Genomic DNA, 20,395 nt, shown 5'->3' on the forward strand with positions numbered 1-20,395 from the left:
ATCAGGGTTGGAATAGTTGCGAAGAATAATAACTGGATTGGGTTGAAGCAACCAATCCAATAATATATATATATATATATTTATTTATTTATTTATTTATTTATTTGGGGGGGGGGGGGAGCATATAGATATTGTGGGACGTCAATTGTAATAGGTAAAAGCTTTTTTCTTCTTTTCCAATAGATGTAGATTTATAATTAAAAAAATATCATGACTCTTGGCAGATGCATGCATGCGTGTCTAGAGTTCCAAAAATAGTAACAATTCTCCTGCCTCAGCAAACTAATGCAAAATTGTGCATGCGTACCTTCATGTATGGACAAGAAGCACAGCCTCCATGAATGGAGCATCCCTCTCCACTAGTCACCCCAGGAATAACCGAGAGATCAGACAAGTTATTCATGTCAGCAGTATTAAGGCCTGTTGGTGGATCTTTTGATGTTCTTGACAACGAGTCTGTTGAGACTGGAAAGATGATCTCAATGTTGAGTTTCGCCCTCCCAGGGGAATCAACCGAACGTAACAGTTCACTTACAGCTGCAACAATTGAAGTAATCATCCCCGATTCTGTTCCTAACACAAACTGAAGGTTTTCATCAACATTTTTTAGCAAAGCCTCTTGGACCCTTTGTTTGATGAAATCTAATATATTTTTGGTCGAACCAACCACTCCCATTCCTCTTCTCTTGGCTTCCATTGCCAGGGAAAACATTTCCCCTGGGACTTCAAAATGAGCTGTTAGGAATGCATCACAGTACATTTCCTGTATTTTCTCCACGATTTCATGTCCAAATAGGTCATGTACAATGCATGTCCCATCCTGCAGTAGAATTTTCATGTCCCTGATAAGAAAACCAAGCCATGGAATACACAAACACACTCACTATTAATATGTAAATGTAAGAAATATTCCTAAAAATATATTGGTGATCATGTAAGAAGAGACTGAATCTTGGGAAGTGAGACCACAAGGCTTTTCGACCTACTAATTAATGTGTTATTTCTTCAAAGAAACAAACAGGACTACAGGAGTATCCTAACAAAAGTGGTTATGGAAAAGTACAATCCACACAAATCACATAGAGATAAGACCAAAATTCATGTCAATCCCAGAGGCAGAATCCATTGTTTTACAAGAGTCCCATTAAGACAAACGTGCATTATACATGCATTATGGGATAAAAAGGAAGTAATAAACCCGCAACATGCTCATAGATTGAACAAACATGTTCACAGAATGAACGTAGTTACAGATGGACCATCCTCTGGGGGGCTTGCGCCTCCCCATACCATTCAATAGTGCAGGTTGTACGTTTAGCTCTCAGTAGAGGTGCACAAGGTAATTTGATGGAGGGGTCTTCTTGTATGGATGACCCATGCAGCATAGGTTTGGAAAAGGATGTGGGCATTTAGCTTGCCTAGCGATGATGCAGTATGGATGCAGATGTCGTGCTTTCTTGTCATGCCAAGTGGTGGAGACTCAGCTGAATTAAACTTGGTGCATTATGGAGCAGCCTGGTGAAAATTTAATGCCCTAGAAGTACAGAGAACAACAAAGAATATTGGTTGAGGTGTTGAAGAAGATTTGAAGACGTCCTTCAATAGAGGAAATGGCCTTAGATAGCACGGAATGGAAGCAACAGAATTCATGTAGCTCAAAGTAAACAGTTGGGTTAAAGCTTGAACTCTAACTAAAACAATTGAAATGTATTTAACAAAATGACTTCCACACCATTGACACCAATTCATCAAACAAGTAACCTTAAGGAATGACCATATTGAAGCTGTAATGCTCACACAGCTTTTACATGTTAGAAAACCAGTGAAAAGCTTGCAGCTCTGTTCCATCACAGGGTAGAACAGAGAAGAATATTCATTGCCAATACATGAAAATAGGGAAAAGGCTTTTGTTTCCTTTCCCTCTTCCAATATTTTCGTGTTCCAACCAAGTAAACCTTAATATCATTTTTTGTTTAAGATAAGGCTCATCTCCCAGACGGTGAATGGGAACTAACCTGGTAATAGTGCAGGTTGTTAACAAATGATCTTATGGAGTTTCTATCATGTTCTGGATGTATCTCAGCAATCTCTTCATTTGTCATGCTCGCCATCTGCTGAAACAATTCTGCAATGTTTGCACCCATGTAGGAATCGGGGCCATACCATATATTTAAATTTGGTATCTGAGCAAATGCCTAAAAAAGAAAATTCATGAGATATTAATGGGAATGGGGAACCCAAAAGTTGGCACCACCATGTACCAGTTAAAGGAAAAGTTAAACTGATGGTAGATGATAGAGCTAACAAACACCCAACCTGCAGAATTGTTTGCACAACATTTGAAGAAGTGCAGGTGATCGTTGGCACAAGTTCGTGGGCTTGAGCTTTTGTCTCCAGTGAGGTGTTAATGTAGATAACATGCAAAGAAGGAGGTACCATAGATGCTAGCTTAAGAAAACTCATATAAGCAGGAGTAGCTGCAGCATCAGCCAAAGAGCAACCGATGCGATCATTTGACATTCTATACACACCAACCTGCAGACGACTTTTCATAATCAAAATGAAATGAAGAAAACGAAAATGAAAGCAAGTTCCCCACAGAAAAGTCACATGTCTGTAGGGCTAAAATAAACAGTCCAATACAGAACACAAAAGAGAACAATCAGGAGACGGAATATGGTTTCAAAAATAGATCTTACTTGAAGCAGATGGTGAACTGTCGTTTGTTAAATCACATAATATGCAAGATCTAGTGGAGTCCACCACCAAATCAGAAGTAACAACATGACTTAATGAAATAACATTTCTCTGGAATTAAAGAAATCTTACTATCTAAATTGTCTCCAACCCCCCCCCCCCCCAACCAAAAACAAAAAGAAGCCCACATGATATATTTGAGAGGTTGTGGGGGAATTTGGTAGATGAGTTGTCCAGCACAGAGATCCAGACAATCTTTGGATTTTCCACCAGGCAGCTTAGTTGGTGGCCCAGAAAGCTTCACATGTAAGTGGAGAAAAATAACCCTCCTTTTTGTGCATTTGATTATTTGACAATGTTTAACTGGTGAATCCAATTCACATCAAGCGTGATTTTAGTGGTCAATTCTTGTCTTCAAAGCCACTTCAACTAGGGTTTAGAGGCCTATATAAGCTAATCCATAATGTTTTATCCACTTCATGGTCTACATAAAGCCTTGTCATAGGCGTTATGTAAATTGTTTTCTTTAGAGAGAGAGAAGGATTCTCTTTTAGCTCTCATTGCTGTCAAATAGAAGAATTTTCTTCTAGAGTTTTCTTCTTTGAGGGTAAGATCTGAAAACGATAACCTCTGTTTGTCTTTTTGTTTTTATTTGGCTGGCTTTTTGGTTCATGTTAAATCTTACATTTTCTTGGGCCCAACTCATGCACAGATAATTTGAGACTTAAAAGGACAAGTTACAAAGAGACATCCAACACAGATATAGTTGACTTGGAAGTGGGAGTAGTCACATGGAAAATCCAATTGTCCATTTGATGATAAGGATTAGCCACACTATCAGTAGGGTTATCTAAGAAAGGGTATGGGCAACCTATCTGGAATTAGAAATGCCTAAACTACTGTTTCAACCATTCCTTCAGGAAAAAACAGATAAATTGTTGACTGAAACACACTAGCAGAAGAAAACACACCACTAGTACCAGAACAAAACAACAGAAGGTGTTGTCCTAGTATAGAAGACTCAAAGGACATCTCCAATTTCTATAAATAGAAGCTCTTAGGCATGAGAGTCACAGTTCTTAACAAATGAAACAGGGTTTAAATGCTGATATCCTCTCAGTACTAAGGCGGGATGGGTTGGCAAAACATGGTTCTGTAGGGCCCATTTGATTCATGGGGTTTTGATGGGGTGGGATAGTTGTACAAACTTTCCCACCCCCATTGGAATTTAATGCGTTTAGTTTTTAGTAAACAAAAAAAAAATGCATCACCTTTTTACTGTCGGCCCACGTGGCCTGTGATTTCTCCCACCCCACCCTAACAAAAGTCCCACCAAATCGGTGGGACTTTACGTTACAGGGCATCACCCCCAGGCTTGCGTTACAGAGCAGCACCCTCAGGTTTGCGGAACAAGACGGCACCCTCAGGTGCCATCGCCAGGCAGTTCTCGCAGGCCCTTTGTGTCTTGGGTTGCAAGTAGAAAAAAATAAAAAAGAAAATGGACCTGCAACAGCGGGGGGAAGTTGGGGGGGGGGGGGAAGAAGAAGAAGAAGGATGAAGATCTTAGAGGACACTTTTCTCTCTTGAACCCTCTGCATCTTGGGCTGCAAGCAGGGAAAATAAAAAAAAAAGAAAATGGACCTGCAACAGAGGGGGAAGGGAGAGAAAGAAGAAGAAGACGAAGGTGGGAGAAGATGATTTTCTCTCGCTCGCAGGTTCCTTGCATTCTGGGCTGCAAGCAGAAAAAAAAAAAAAAAATAGAAAACACACCTGCAACTGCGGGGAAGGGAGAGAAAAAAGAAGATGAAGATGGGAAGAAGACCGCTTTTCTCTCTTTCAACCAAACGGTCATGGGATGGATAAAAGTTGAGGGGAATTTTACTTTCCCATTCATGTTGGTTAATGTCTTCTACCCCATCATCATGTGGGCCCCAATCCCACAACAATCTCGCCCCATAGATCCCATTAAACAAACAAGGCCTAAGGAATTTTGGGCATGTCAAGGACAAATGATGATGTTCCATACTTCCTTTTTCTTCTTTAATAAATTCCATCCTAACCTTTTCAAAAAATAAGAATCATGAACGAATCCATCCAGTTTGATAGATGAATTGGTTTTGAAGAGAAAATTGAAACCCCAATGCAGAAGTGCATTCTCACTTAAGGAATGGGAAACGGATTTTTGTGAGATTGAATAAGAATATGGACAAATTCATAAGAGACAGATACCATGGAAAATTGAGGGATGTATGCATCCAAGGGGCACTTAGGATTGGTCATATAATTCATTCATCATGGCAGAGAAACATGCACACATATATTGTACACAGTAACAAGAAACAATAATTTGTTCAGGGTAATCCTGGAATGTGGCACTGCTGAAGCTCCCTCAAGCTACCTATTTTTCACCGCAGAATCATTAGACTCATAAGTCTGGAGGAAGCCTCGAGCTAATACATATTAAATAGCAGCATGGAAACAAAAAAAGAGAGTGGGATTTATTGATGGTGTTTCAGTTTCTGCTGGTTTAAAATTGCAGATTGTTTTCATATTTCTTTGAAATAGCTAAAGGCTAATAAACAGATGTACAGCCAATTTACAGTTACACAAGCTGCCCCTATGGTGGATAACTGTTGGTGGTTCCTTCTTCCTGGCATTTTGTAGTACAGACAACGGCTAAAGCAACTTAGAGTACAAACTTTTCTCTTAAGCAATTCCATAGTTTACAAGTTGCAGCAAATTTGAAAGCGGAAGGAAAATCACTGGCGAGCTAAGACTCAGATGCTAAACAACCCAGCCACAAGGAAACTTAATGTCGGGCATTCAGATGATGGATGACTTTTGGTGGTTCCTCCTTTCCAGCATATAATGGTAAACTAATACATGTGAAGGCTAGAACAGCTTCGGACGTGAATTTCTTTCCAGAGCAAGTTTACTCTTTGTAAGTTGCAGCAAACAATAAATGGTAAGCTCAGATTTGCAGCTAAATAGCTCAAGCAGGTAAAAACAATTTAAATTCACAGGATTCACAGTTGAAGGTTACTTTCATAGCTTGTAATATTTTATTATGTACTGAATGTATAGGTCCAGGTGAATATCAAGGTTCCAAATTTTGGGTTTGACCAGGATTTCGACCTTGGTTAAAACCAAAATATACCTTTGAAATATACGAAACTTCTTGTAGTGCCTATTTAAGCATGTCTACACATGTATGAATCATTAGATTAGAAAAGGGGAAAAAACTCTAAGTAGCTAGTGTACATTGTAACTTATTCCATCCTTTCCTTTATATAGCCTACTCTACACATAATTTAGTCCTAAACAATATCAATAAAAATAATTGAAATATGCAATAGGAACGAAGAACCATATAATTGGAAAGAAGTACACAATTTCGACCAGTTCGAGCGAAAAATCGACGGTTTCAATCATTTCGGTTGCTGAAATTTTGACCAAAACCTTGTAAACCTGTCAAGTTGCTGGTGTTTTCGTTTTGACCAGGGTAGAAACCAAATAAAGCATCGAAATTTTGGTATTTTGACCAAAATTTCAAACTATGGTGAATATTTTCTAATAGAAAAGAGATGAACTAAGAAGAAAAGAGTACCTCTCTAAAGCCAGCCTGATCAAGGATTGCACGCACATTTTCTGACATGAAGTCTACACCAAGCACTGTGATAAATTGGCATCCAGCTTCAGCCATCTTAACAGCCATATCTGCCATAACCAATGAATCAGATATATGGATGTGAGGCCACTGCCTCTGTGCAGCAGTCAAGACTCCTTGGACCTCTGGGTCCATGTAAAAATGTGCAACCACACCAATTTTCTTCTCCTTTAGCACATTGACGAGTTCTTTAATCTTTAACTCATCAGGGAACAAAAACCTCACCTGCAATTCCACTACAATGGAACTTAGAATTCCGATAATGCAACGATATCTTCTTGAATAAGAATATAGTAGAATTAAAAAAATTCCTTCTTAGGCAAGCAGCACAACAGACCTATTTTGCCTATTCACATTACATGTTATATTGTCAGCTAAACTCTGCCAGAGAAAATATTCGACTTTGAAGACAAGGTAAAAAGCATAATATCATGAGAGAAATTAAAAGAACAAAGACTAAATTCTAAAGGAGACAAACCAGAAAGCAACATAAGATCATCAAAGTTGTTTCATGCAAGATACCTTAATAGAGCCAGCTTTTAGGTACATCTACTTAGAAAAGCAACAAGTGAGCTCTATGCAATTGCCCTCGCTCATCAGGGTCCTATCTTATGTTGATTTATATATAGAAACAATATTTCAAGTTCATCAAATCCAATTGTCCAAACCAATGTCCTAAAACCCAGACAAGACCTTCGAGCATTCTGGCATGGCAGTCCAACAGTTCAATACTCCGGCTAACCTGTCCAATGGTCTGGTGATCTAACATGTGCATGTTTTTATGTTAAGTAGGGATGAATTTAACTAAAGAAGCAATATTGAGTTTTTGGTCAATGCACTGGTAAACCATGTTGAATGTCATGGATTCAAATATGCTCATTGCATGCTACAAAAGTAAATTCTAAAATGACTCTTAAATAATCTTTAAGGCAAAGTGACCTTTTCACGGTCCAAGGTGGGCTTCCTGCGCAACCACCTAATTGTGCAACATGGAAAGATGGCGTGGCAACTTCAATTGTTGGATCAAGAAGGGCATGATCTTGATTACCAACGTGTCAAATTTCAGAGCACAATTCAACCAAAGACCCTCCCATGCATGGCCATGAAGCCGTGTATTGACATGCACCCTCTTGGTAGTCCATGCATTGGTGTGCACTCTCTGGGTATTCCTTGATTTTTAAGGCTTTATTTTGCCACATGACAAACACTAATAGGCTGAAATTTGACAAGTGAGCAGGGGACCTTGAGTGCACAAAATTTGTGCCATGCGAGCTGCCACATGGCAGATATTTGGAAGCCTTCAAAGGTGGGTAGGGCATGAAACCATTACTCTTTAATGAGATATATTATCTAATCATCCCACTGCCCAGCAATCCAACTACCCTACTCAAACAATCCAAAAGACTGGACCATTCAAGATAGACAGACCTTAACCAGTCAATGGTTTCAAAGTATAATGTAACTGTAATTGAGCAATCAAAACAGTACCAAACAGAATCGAATCCCAGAGATTATAAAACCAAATTAGGGAGTATAATCTTGTTTTATAATCAAAACAGATTACTCAAGTGTTCTACCCCTTGATTGCTGAACTGACCTGAGTTTAGAGATCATCTGAGCTCTTCATTTTGATTTATTTAATTGAGTAATCAAAACAATACCCAAACAGAATCCAATATAAATCAGAAAGTAAGAATATGATGAGCAATCGATTCTAAACAAGACCATAAAACTTAGCAATAACAGATCAGTAAAACCAGAACTCGAATCAGTATACTGATGCACAGAATATCAATTAAGAAATAAAGGCAGAATTGGAATAATGAAATAAATCCAGATCAGCAGGTCTGACCAGGGAGACTTCCTGATCGAGTTCTTCCTTTAGGTTTTAGAACATCCTACCAAAAGATTCGGTTAATCAGCGGGCCAGATTTCCTCAACCGTAATTCATGTCAAAAAACCCTTGCATATGAATTCCAAATCAGGTAAGGAACTGCAGAAAATTCAGAGGAGCACTTACTTGAATTAATGGAGAAGAAAATGGAGGAAGAAGAATAAGAATAAGTGTAAGAGACGGGCACCCGTGCTTCACACCGCAAGGTGTTTGGATGGATCAAACACCAACCATCCTTGATCGAATACAAGGGATTCTTCATGCAGAAAGACAGCAACAAAGAGTATGTAACTAGATCTCAGTCGAAACTGACCAAAACCTCTGAGTTGTCTCAGTTTCGGGCCTGGCCAAAACGAAACCTAGTGTCGAAACCTCGAAACAAGATCCGGCACATCACAGTTTTGGGCTTGACCAAAACCACATCCGAAACCAAGATCTCGATCCTTGGGAAAGACAAGCTTTTCATTAATCAAAATCCGTGTACAATGTTGGGCCCCCTTACAAACTTATATGGAAAATTCAAAACAGACTTGAACACTATAAATGAAAGGCCTAACCCAATCTTTGACTAATAAGGTAACATAAACTGACTAGGAAATTGAAATAATAAAGCAAACCCATTGGACTAAAGGCCCCCAACACATATATAACTCAACCAAGGTTTATTTCTAATAAAATAAGTCCATTTAGGTGATTAACTGCATCAAAGAGCCTTTGATTCTTGGGGTGAGATTACACGATCAGCTAAGTCAGACTAATCAGAATGTTGGACCCAATGGCCTGACGAAACAATGGTCAAAACTGATCCCATACTAGTATACGAAAACTACAAAAACAAAAGTTACTTACAGGAGCTTGCTGAAACAAGATATAAGGAGCACACCTAAAAAAGCCAACTTGCTTGACCTATATACTACACTACTTACTGATCGAAGAACTAGTAACATTTGCTTTCAATTCATGAATGCCCTCTGTGGAGCAGATTCAGCAGAAACACTCGACAATCAGATAAATCATGAATGCTGAATGGTGAACTGATCTTGAGAGATTTAGGAACCAATCTTGATTGATTACCAAGCAAAATGTGGAGAAGTCCCATTTATGTTATTTCATGACAAAAAACATCGTTCATTGTCTTTTGCGCATCTTCAGTTCAGTCTTCTTTTTTATGCTTAGTCAACAGAATTGACTTCTCTTTTATTGCCAAAACCAAAATGCTAGAAATTAGATATTTACAAACATTTTGACCTCTCCATATGCTTAATAACAGTTAATAGTTGCTGAATCTTCATAGCATAGTTGAAGTCCATATGATGAACGGGCCTGGGTCTGGAATATCTCTTTTGCATTCAACTCCATCCTGAGTTTTCTACTCCATGTTGATGAGCTATAAAGAGATATCAACAGAGTCCAAAAAGTCACATACAAGAATAAAATTCTAAAAGTGAATAAAATTACGTACAAGAAGAGAGGTTAAATTTTATAATGTAATCTATTTCATCTGTTTCTCTGAATGTTTGCAATTAACCATTTATTCCGTTTTGAAATCTACTTTTGCGGGGCAAACGGGGGGAACCATCCCTAGTTTAAAAGTTCCCAGTTTCCTTTTAGAGTATGTATGGAAAAAATTGAATTTTTTTTGAAGGGGGGTGGGATGAAGACGCAAAAGCAGAGGGCACACACAGATAAGAAGAAAAGGTAAAATGGTTACCACCAACCTGAGCTTCAGCATAGCTTCCTTTAGCCCGGATACCGTCCGGGGTGATAACCAGAGATGGGAAAGGATCCAAAGGAAGCTTACCCTCCTTCTCGGCAACAAGAGCTTTGGTCCGCTTCTGCATGCTGATCAAAACGTTATGCCACGTATTCACCCTTGAATGAGCACGACCAGGCAACCCAACATTGAGGGAAGCCAAATCCTCCGTCTTCAGACCCAGTACATCCTCCGGGAATGCCCCATCAAGAATCCAAACCAAGCAGGAGCAGAAGCCTTTGGTAATCTCTGAATCACTATCGGCAGAGAACCTCATCCTGCCATACTCATCCAAGCTGGCGTCTAACCACACCTGGGCGGTGCATCCCATAACTCGATTGGTCGGTACACGCCGCGACTCGTGAAACGGAGAGAGAAGCGTCGCGTAATGTAAGAGGCGTTTGACACGATCAATGGGCTCGGGTAGAGATTGAAACTCGAAAACAAGACGTTGAAGCTTGCAGATGGCAAGTTCAGAGGTTCCCAATGAAGCCTCGGTCACATCAGAGAAGGAGGCGGAGGAGCTAGGGTTTTGAGTATTGGTATTGGACTTGAGAAGAGATGACGACGACGACGACGACGACGACGACGACGAGGAAGAAGAAGAAGAAATGGGATTGGGGTTGTTGACGCATTTAACTTTGAGCCTCAGGGACCTCCGGAACGATATCCTGTCCTGTAAGTGCCCGAAAGTCCTGGAAGGAGACGATTTGTGGTTGGGAAATCTGGAGAAGTAGGACGAAGAACCTATCATCCCCAAAGTTGCAGAGTCCATTACCACTTACCAGAGGATGAGAAGAAGAAAAAATGATAAAAGTAAAAGCAATACCAGCTTTACAACTCTTTTGTTAATATAAGTAATGGTTTTCAAAACCCTCGTCGTTCCTCTTCTAAATCCAAGAGAGAAATCTAATAGTTACAGAAGAAGAAGAAGAAGAAGATCCTTAAACTGCGCAACCACGCAAGACATACAAAGCGAAGAAACTGGGAAACCTTAATTTATAGTGCCACGAGACGAACAGTTATTCTATAGGAGGAAGTTGCCGCGAAACAGAAGGTAATGTAATCAATTATGTGGACTCCGAGGATTATCCTTTTATATTTGTACAGTATTGGAACTTAGAACTGCTCCGAAATGTGAAAATGGTGGATGGTTCATGCTCTCTCATCTCACTCACAGAAAAATAAAAAATCAGAAAAAGGTAAAGCTCATCTTCCAGTGACCATTAAAACCCTTTAGTGTCTCTTTCTGTGTCTATTTGGTGTGACTATTTTCACCAAAAAAACAAAAAAAAGACAGTGAAACCAGGCAGAGATCCGATACGATCCGATCCAATCTAGAGAGTCTTACAGAAAAAAAAAAAAAAAAGAAGCAGAAGAACAGAAAAAGACTAACTTTGTCGTCAATTCGTCATTGCCATCGTCATCACCATCGTTATTTTAAGTTTTCTGCAATCATGGTGGGTCCTGTGAGGCAAATTGCAAACAAGAAAGTTGAGAGAAGGAAAGAAAAGTTGGTGGATTTCTCAATCTCAAGTCTGAACCTCTCATCATAAGTCATATCAGAGGATCAGGGAAGGGAAAGAAGTTAAAAAATTTGGGATAGCTTGACATGATTTTGGAATCTTGTTTGCATATGCTAAAGAAAAGAATGAATGACTTAGAGAGAGAGACATTATCAAATAACTAAAATACGATATAACGCCAAAGTGCTACTGGATTTAGGTATTAGTTAGTATCGCTGAAGATAGAATAAGACAGATACCAATCATGGTTTTCAAAATACTGTATTGCCGATCTGATACCGATATTTGATATTTTGATTGATTGATATTCATATCGGAAAATAATACTCTCCAATTCCTAAAAGTGTGCAATGTGGTAGTACTAGGTAGAGATGTTGACATCTGGAAGCTTGGACATTCAACGATCCGAGCTCATTCATATGGACCATTGGATGTCCAAGTTGTCAAGTGTCGACATCTCCATCTAGTACTATTGCACTGCATACTTTTAAGAATAGAAAAGGATTAAAATCCGTATCGTATCGGTGTAAAAATTGTAAAAAAAAAAATTAGAAAAAATTAAATTTTGTAAATTAAAAGTTTTAATAAAGCCATCTATTGTGTATTGCCCTATTGGCTAATAAATTCAATTTTTGTAAATTGGATCTCATGGTGCAAGGAAAAAGAATGTTAAACAGTCGTGTGGTTTCCATGCCTTAACACAAACCAATGTCTCTATACGCAAAAAGACTGTTTAGTTCCCCAGTGCAATCGCAATCAAACCTGCTTGTATGCATACTTTCACTAGCTACCACACTGATGCTGAGGCTACACGACTGACTAGCGTTTTCTTGCCAAGTTTTTTTTTTTCATTTTTGATTCCATATTTTTTTTTTTTGGGTGCTTTTCCATATAGCAAGAAATTTTTAGTTCTCATGGTAATAGTATTAGGGGGAAAGTATCTTTGAGCAACCATATTTTTAAGCTTATTCATAGAAAATATTTTATTTAAATTTTATCTTACTTCAAAACAATAATTTAAGGGAGAGGGTTTCCTGAAAGACAGCATGACCACTACACTAGTGCAGGGGCCAATGGGAGCATGTGCAGAAGCAGAAACATCAACAAGAGTGAGATTTTCATCTTTCATGGGGATGGGACGGTCATTTCATGCCCTTTGTGTTCGGGTGAAGGTGCCAATGGGAGCATGCGTAGACAGATGTAAGATTTCCATCTTTCATGAAGATGGGGCGATCATTTCATGCCCCTTTTGTTTGGTTGCAGGGGTCAATGGGAGCATGTGCAGAAGCATCAACAGGGGTGAGATTTTCATCTTTCATGGGGGTGGGGCGATCATTTCATACCCCTTGTGTTTGAGTGCAGGAGCCAATGGGAGCATGAGTAGAAACATCAACAGATGTGAGATTTTCATCTTTAATGAGAATGGGACAGTCATTTCATGCCCCTTCTGTTTGGTTGTAGGGGCCAATGGGAATATGTACAGAAGTATCAACAGGGGTGAGATTTTCATCTTTCATGGGGATGGGGCAGTCATTCCATGGCCCTTGTGTTTGAGTGCAGGGGCCAATGGGAGCATGCATAGAAGCATCAACAAGAGTAAGATTTCCATTTTTCATGAGGATGGGGCGGTCATTTCATGCTCCTTATGTTTGGGTGCAGAGGCCAATGAGAGCATGTGTTGAACCATCAACAAGGATGAGATTTCCATCTTTCATGGAGATGGGGTGGTCATTTCATGCCCCTTGTGTTTGGGTGCAAGGGCCAATGGGAACATGCGTAGAAGCATCAATATGAGTGAGATTTTCATCGTTCATGGCGATGGGGTGGTCATTTCATGCCCCTTGTGTTTAGGTGCAGGGGCCAATGAGAGCATTCGCGGAAGCACCAAATAGGTGAGATTTCCATCTTTCATGGGGATGGGGCGATCATTTCATGCCCCTTGTATTTGGTGGCAGGGGCCAATGGGAGCATGTGTAAAAGCATCAACAGAGGTGAGATTTCTATATTTCATGGGAATGGGGTGGTCATTTCATGCCCCTTGTGTTTAGGTGTAGGGACCAATGGGAGCATGCATAGAAGCAACAACGTTGGTGAGATTTTTATCTTTCATGGGATGGGGTGGTCATTTCATGCCTCTTTTGTTTGGGTGCAGGGGCCAATGAGAGCATATGTAGAAGCATCAATAGGGGTGAGATTTTCATCTTTCATGGGGATGAGACGATTATTTCTTGCCCCTTTGTTTGGGTGCAGGGGTCAATGGAAGCATGCGCAGAAGCATCAACAGGAGTGAGATTCCCATCTTTCATGGGGATGGGATAGTTATTTTATGCCCTTTGTATTTGGGTGCATGGGTCAATGGGAGCATACACAGAAGCATCAACAGGGGGTGAAATTTCCATCTTTCATGGGAATGAGGCGGTCATTCAATGCCCCTAGCGTGTGAGTACAGGAGTCAATGTGAGCATGCGTAGAAGTATCAACAATGGTGAGAGTTTCATCTTTCATGAGGATGGGGCGATCATTACATGCTCCTTCTGTTTAGGTGTAGGGATCAATGGGAGCATGCACAGAAGCATCAACGGGTGTGAGATTTCCAACTTTCATGGGGATGCGGCAGTCATTCCAAGCCCCTTATGTTTAGGTGCAAGGGCCAATGGAAGCATGCATGTAGAAACATCAACAGGGGTGAGATTTCCATCTTTCATGAGGATGGGGTGGTCATTTCATGTCCCTTGTGTTTGTGGTGCAGGGGTCAATGGGAGCATGCGTAGAAGCATCAACAAGGGTGAGATTTCCATCTTTCATGGGGATGGGACGGTCATTTCGTGCCCCTTGTGTTTGGGTGCAAGGACCAATGGGAACATGCGTAGAAGGATCAACATGGGTGAGATTTCCATCTTTAATGGGGATGGAGTAGTCATTCCGTGCCCCTTGTGTTTGGTTGTAGGGGCCAATGGGAGAATTCACAGAAGCATCAATAGGGGTGAGATTTTCATTTTTTATGGGGATTGGGCGGTCATTTCATGCCCCTTGTATTTAGGTGCAGGGGCCAAGGGAGCATTCGTAGAAGCATCAACAAGGGTGAGATTTTCAATTTCATAGGGATGGGGCGGTCATTTCATGTCCCTTCTGTTTAGGTGTAAGGGCTAATGGGGGCATGCGCAGAAGCATCAACAGGGGTGGGATTTTCATCTTTCATGGGGATGGGGTAGTCATTCCATGCCCCTTGTGTTTGGGTGCAGGGACTAATGGGAGCATGCGTAGAAGCTTCAACAAGAGTGAGATTTCCATCTTTCATGAGGATGGGACAGTCATTTCATGCCCGTTATGTTTGGGTGCAGGGGTCAATGAGAGCATGTGTTAGAGCATCAACACGGGTGAGATTTTCATCTTTCATGGGGATGGGGCAGTCATTTCACGCCCCTTGTGTTTGGGTGTAGGGGCCAATGGAAGCATGCGTAGAAGCATCAATATGGGTGAGATTTTCATCTTTCATGGCGATGGGGCGATCATTTCATGCCCCTTGTGTTTAGTGCAAGGACCAATGGGACCATTTGCAGAAGCATCAAATGGGTGAGATTTTCATCTTTTATGGGGATGGGGCGATCATTTCATGTCCCTTGTATTTGGTTGCAGGGACCAATGGGAGCATGCGCAAAAGCATCAACAGGGGGTGAGATTTCTATATTTCATGGGAATGTGGCGCTCATTTCATGCCCCTTGTGTTTGGGTGCAGGGGCCAATGGGAGCATTCATAGAAGCATCAACATGGGTAAGATTTCCATCTTTCATGGGATAGGGTGATCATTTCATGCCCCTTTTGTTTAGATGCAGGGGCCAATGAGAGCATGTTTAGAAGCATCAATAAGGGTGAGATTTCCATCTTTCATGGGGATGGGGCGGTCATTTTATACCCCTTTGTTTGGGTGCAGGGGTCAATGAGAGCATGCGTAGAAGCATCAACAGGGGTGAGATTTTCATCTTTCATGGGGATGGGGCGATTATTTCATGCCCCTTATGTTTGGGTACATGAGCCAATGAGAGCATGCACAGAAGCATCAATAGGGGTGAGATTTTCATCTTTCATGGTGATGGGGCGGTCATTCCATGCCCCTTATGTGTGAGCGCAGGAGCCAATGTGAGTAGGCGTAGAAGCATCAATAGGGGTGAGAGTTTCATCTTTCATGAGGATGGGGCAGCTATTTCATCCTCCTTCTGTTAGGATGTAGAGGTCAATGGGAGTATGCACAAAAGCATCAATAGGTGTGAGATTTCCAACTTTCATGGGGATGGGGCAGTCATTCCAAGCCCCTTATGTTTGGGTGCAGGGGCCAATGGAAGCATGCTTAGAAGCATCAACAGGGGTGAGATTACCATCTTTCATGAGGATGGGGCGGTCATTTCATGCCTCTTGTGTTTGTGGTACAGGAGCCAATAGGAGCATGCGTAGAAGCATCAACAAGGGTGAGATTTTCATATTTCATGAGGATTGGAAGGTCATTTCGTGCCCCTTGTGTTTGGGTGCAAGGGTCAATGGGAGCATGCGTAGTAGCATCAACAGGGGTGAGATTTCTATCTTTAATGGGGATGGGGCGATCATTTCATATCCCTTGGGTGTGGGTGCAAGGACCAATGGGAGAATTCGCAGAAGCATCAATAGGGATGAGATTTTCATCTTTTATGGGGATGGGGCGATCATTTCATTCCCCTTGTATTTAGGTGCAGGGGCCAATGGGAGCATGTGCAGAAGCATCAATATGGGTGAGATTTTTAATTTCACGGGGATGGGACGATCATTTCATGTCCCTTCTGTTTGGGTGTAGGGGCAAATGGGAGCATGCGCAGAAGCATCAACAGAGGTGAGATTTTCATATTTCATGGGGATGGAGAGATCATTCCATGCTCCTTGTGTTTGGGCGTAGGGGCCAATGAGAGCATGCGCAGAAGCATTAACAGGAGTGAGATTTTCATCTTTTATGGGAATGGGGCCGGGACGGTCATTTTATGTCCCTTCTGTTTGGGTGCAGGGGCCAATGAGAGCATGCTTAGAAGCATTAATATGGGTGAGATTTCCATCTTTCATGGGGATGAGGCAGTCATTTCATGTCCCTTGTGCTTAGGTGCGGGGGCTAATGGGAGCATGCGTAGACGCATCAACAGGGGTGAGATTTTCATCTTTCGTGGGGATGGGGCAGTAATTTCATGATTCTTATGTTTGGATGTCGGAATCAATTGGAACATGGATAGAAGCATCAACAGGGGTGAGATTTCCATCTTTCATGGGGATGGGGCGATCATTTCATGCCCCTTGTGTTTGGGTGCAATGGCCAATAGGAGTATACATAGAAGCATTAACAGAGGTGAGATTTTCATCTTTCATGGGGATGGGGCAGTCATTTCATGCCTCTTGTGTTTAGGTGAAGGGACCAATGGGAGCATGTGTAGAAGCATCAACGTGGGTGAGATTTCCATTTTTCATGGGGATGGGGCAATCATTTCATGCCCTTTCTATTTGGGTGTAGGGACCAATGGGAGCATGCGCAAAAGCATCAACATGGGTGAGATTTCCATCTTTCATGGGATGGGGCAGTCATTTCATTTCCATTTTGTTTGGGTGCAGGGGCCAATTAGAGCGTGTGTAGAAATATTAACAATGGTGAGATTTCCATCTTTCATGGGGATGGGACAGTTATTTCATGCCCCTTGTGTTTGGGTGCAGTGACCAATGAGAGCATGCGCAGAAGCATCAACAGGGGTGAGATTTTCATCTTTCATGGGATGGGGCTGTCACTTCATGCCCCTTATGTTTGGATGCAGGGGCCAATGGAAGCATGCGTAGAAGCATCAACAAGGATGAGATTTCCATCTTTAATAGGGATGGGGTAGTCATTTCATGCCCCTTTTGTTTGGGTGTAGGGGTCAATAGAAACATACATAGAAGCATTAACAAGGGTGAGATTTCCATCTTACATGGGGATGGGGCGGTCATTTCATACACCCTATGTTTGGGTGCAAAGGCCAATGGGAGTATGCACAAAAGCATCAATAGGAGTAAGATTTTCATCTTTCATGGGGGGTGGGGCAATCATTTCATACCCCTTGTACTTGGGTATAGGGGCCATACTACCTTTTAGGATTTTTTTTTTCATAATTTAATTATGCGAAAAAGAAAGTTGTATGGTTGCATGGCTCTTGCGTCCAGACGCAATCCCCCTAAAATAACTATCCTGCTCCTTATATAGTAAAAATTTTCCCTGGTCAATGCCCTTGTGCATTCCATATTGGCCCTCACGCTAGTGTAAGGCACAGGAGGGTATTTGATTGAATTTGAGATTGAAAATTTATATGTAGCCAATCCTAACCATTTTCTACACCTGTATTGTATGTATTACAGTGCCCCTAACTCACAGCTCTAATATTTCTAGATTCAGCTCTGATACCACGATGTCACAGTTTGGTTCAATCACCCCAAAAGATATAACTATTAGTGGGAGGAAGTATTTCCACTTATAACTTCAAGACCATCCTAAAACAGACCGAAGTAAGATTAGGGAGGAAAGAGTTTAAGTCTGTGACATATACGCAACAATCCATTTTTTTGTTCCTTCAATATTGTTTACCATCCCCACGTTTTTGCATAAATATAGTTTTTTTTCCACTTCAATATAATTGGTTGTGCAACTAACTCATACGTTGGTGATCTAATCACTGCTTAAATTTTACTCCCACCCCCAAAGATGAATGATAATCTAGATTAGCTCTGAATGTTGACAAATAGAAGTTGATCTGATTTATACCAACAACTTGTGATGCATCCACATGTTGTTGTCACTGATTTCTTATCATGAGTGAAGATTTTCAGCATAAAAACTTTGTAAACATATTGTCCATGTTATTATATATTTGGTTGATTTTTAATTCAATTTTAATATTTCTCATGGTTAAACGAATATTATATAACTTGCATTTAGATAGCAGTGAACAAACATGAAGCACAAGGAAAAAGGGATACAAAACATGTGGTTGAAATAGTACTAAACTTAGCATGTAAATTCTTCAAAGAATTTTTCATATGTCCAAAGGCTAGAATGAATTAAACACTTGTCGTTGTCTAAATGGCAAAAAGAAGAGAGGGGGGGGGGGAGGGAGAATGGTATGAAGATGCCCTTTTAAGCTGTTTGATTTGGTTCATTTTTTTCTTTTGATATAAATGATGCATACTTTTATATGTGACCCTTTTAAAGGATTTTTTTTTTTTTTTGTGATAAAAAACAAAAAAATACGATGCAAAAATAACTTACCAAAATGCATAAAGCCTACAAACCCCAACTGCAAAACTTCCTAACATTTTTAAAGGAAGTTAGGAATACTAATTAATTACACAAGATGCAAAGATGACCTCCGAAAATGCATAAAGCCTAAAAGCCCCAACTAAAAAGGCTTGGAGGTTTTCCTAACTTTATAAACTTTTTAAAGTAAGTTAGGAAAACTTAATTGATTACACAAGATGAGAAAATGACCTACCAAATTGCGTAAAGTCTAAAAATCCCAACTAAAATACACGATGCAAAGATTCGTATTTATAGAGATTTTCTCATTGATCTTCTCATGTTTGGTGTGATTTCGTAGATGATTTAAAGAAAAATTACACACTTCTTTAGGTGAATGAAGTGTTCAAATCTTTGGAATAAGGGATTCTTCTTTGACTGGTCAAGAGAAACCTAAACAATAAGTTGTATATTGCATTTTGGTACATCAACTTCTCAGCTAGTGGTGTAAACTTGTAATTTGGATGGTTTTTTCTAGAAACTAAGGTGACCAATCAAGAATAGTGGGAATATTTCAGTTCACAAAATTTGGAATGAATCAAATAGGACGTCATATGACCCACCATATATATGGTCCGGGTTTTTTTCGGCTATTTTTACTGGTTCTGGCTAAGTTTTGACACCCCTAATAAATATGCTACATGGCCTCCTCGCATGGGGTTTTTGATGGCTCCAATGCTGTAATACAAGTACACCATGACTCAAAGGTATCGATGTTCAGTTGTTAGCTATAAGCCCTCTTAATGTTCATTCTAGCTCCACCCAAAGCACCAATTTGTTCATGGGAGCTCATATGCCCACAAAAGTTTCTCTCCACTAAGGATGAAGAGATTTCTCTCTTCATCCACTAGGGTTGCAACAGAGTTGGGTTGGGCTAGGCCGTTTAAAATCCTAGCACAACCTTGAGTCCCCTTAGTTGGGTCCATACCCGATCCGATCCTGACTTAGGGCCAGAAGAATCTAACCAGGACTCACCTTTAGGGTTGGGCCGGGCTGACCTTGATTGGCCCTGACCATGGGGGTGGGGGAGGGAGATGCATGGGGTGACTAGGCTGGGAAGAACACAAAAAAAAAAAAAAAGAAGATAGGGTTGAGTTGGTTGGATCGGGCTAGCCTCAACCCTGACCCGGCCTGGCCCTGACTCAAGGCCGAAAATTCCCAACCTTGACCCGCCCCTCAGGGCTAAGGTATCTCAACCTAGACCATGTTCGGGTTCATGGCGGGCCAGAGCGGGCTTGGGCCGTCAGGACCAAACTTGCACCCTATGACATCCACCATGATGTGAGGGACAATTTCATCATTAAACTCTTGCCCCTTTTAAGGCTTTGTTTGTTTGACGGGGATTTACGTGGGATGGGAGAATTCGAGTGAGAAAGTGCTGATGTGGCACTTCAAAATCTCAATCCAAGCCTAACCTTGTTTGTTTAACCTCGAAAGGTGAACTTACAAAATCTCAAGGAACAACATTAAATGCTTTGTCTGTTGACCTGACATTTGAAAATCTCACCCCTATGTTATCCAAAGTCTCAC

General features: G+C 40.8%; 1 protein-coding gene across 1 annotated transcript in view; it reads right to left on the reverse strand.

The window, feature by feature from the left end:
- LOC122670841 (quinolinate synthase, chloroplastic-like) overlaps positions 1 to 10,801 on the reverse strand; it is an 11,627-nt gene extending 826 nt beyond the window's left edge. The window contains exons 1-5 of the mRNA XM_043867847.1: positions 9,977 to 10,801; positions 6,305 to 6,589; positions 2,317 to 2,535; positions 2,016 to 2,195; positions 308 to 820 (exon numbers count right to left, since the gene is read on the reverse strand). Coding sequence (XP_043723782.1) covers positions 308 to 820; positions 2,016 to 2,195; positions 2,317 to 2,535; positions 6,305 to 6,589; positions 9,977 to 10,786 — 2,007 coding nt within the window. The 5' untranslated portion in view covers positions 10,787 to 10,801. The remainder of the gene's footprint in view (positions 1 to 307; positions 821 to 2,015; positions 2,196 to 2,316; positions 2,536 to 6,304; positions 6,590 to 9,976) is intronic.
- Positions 10,802 to 20,395: the final 9,594 nt, after the last annotated feature.

This window comes from Telopea speciosissima, chromosome 8 (genome assembly GCF_018873765.1).
Source record: "Telopea speciosissima isolate NSW1024214 ecotype Mountain lineage chromosome 8, Tspe_v1, whole genome shotgun sequence".
Lineage (NCBI taxonomy): Eukaryota > Viridiplantae > Streptophyta > Magnoliopsida > Proteales > Proteaceae > Telopea > Telopea speciosissima.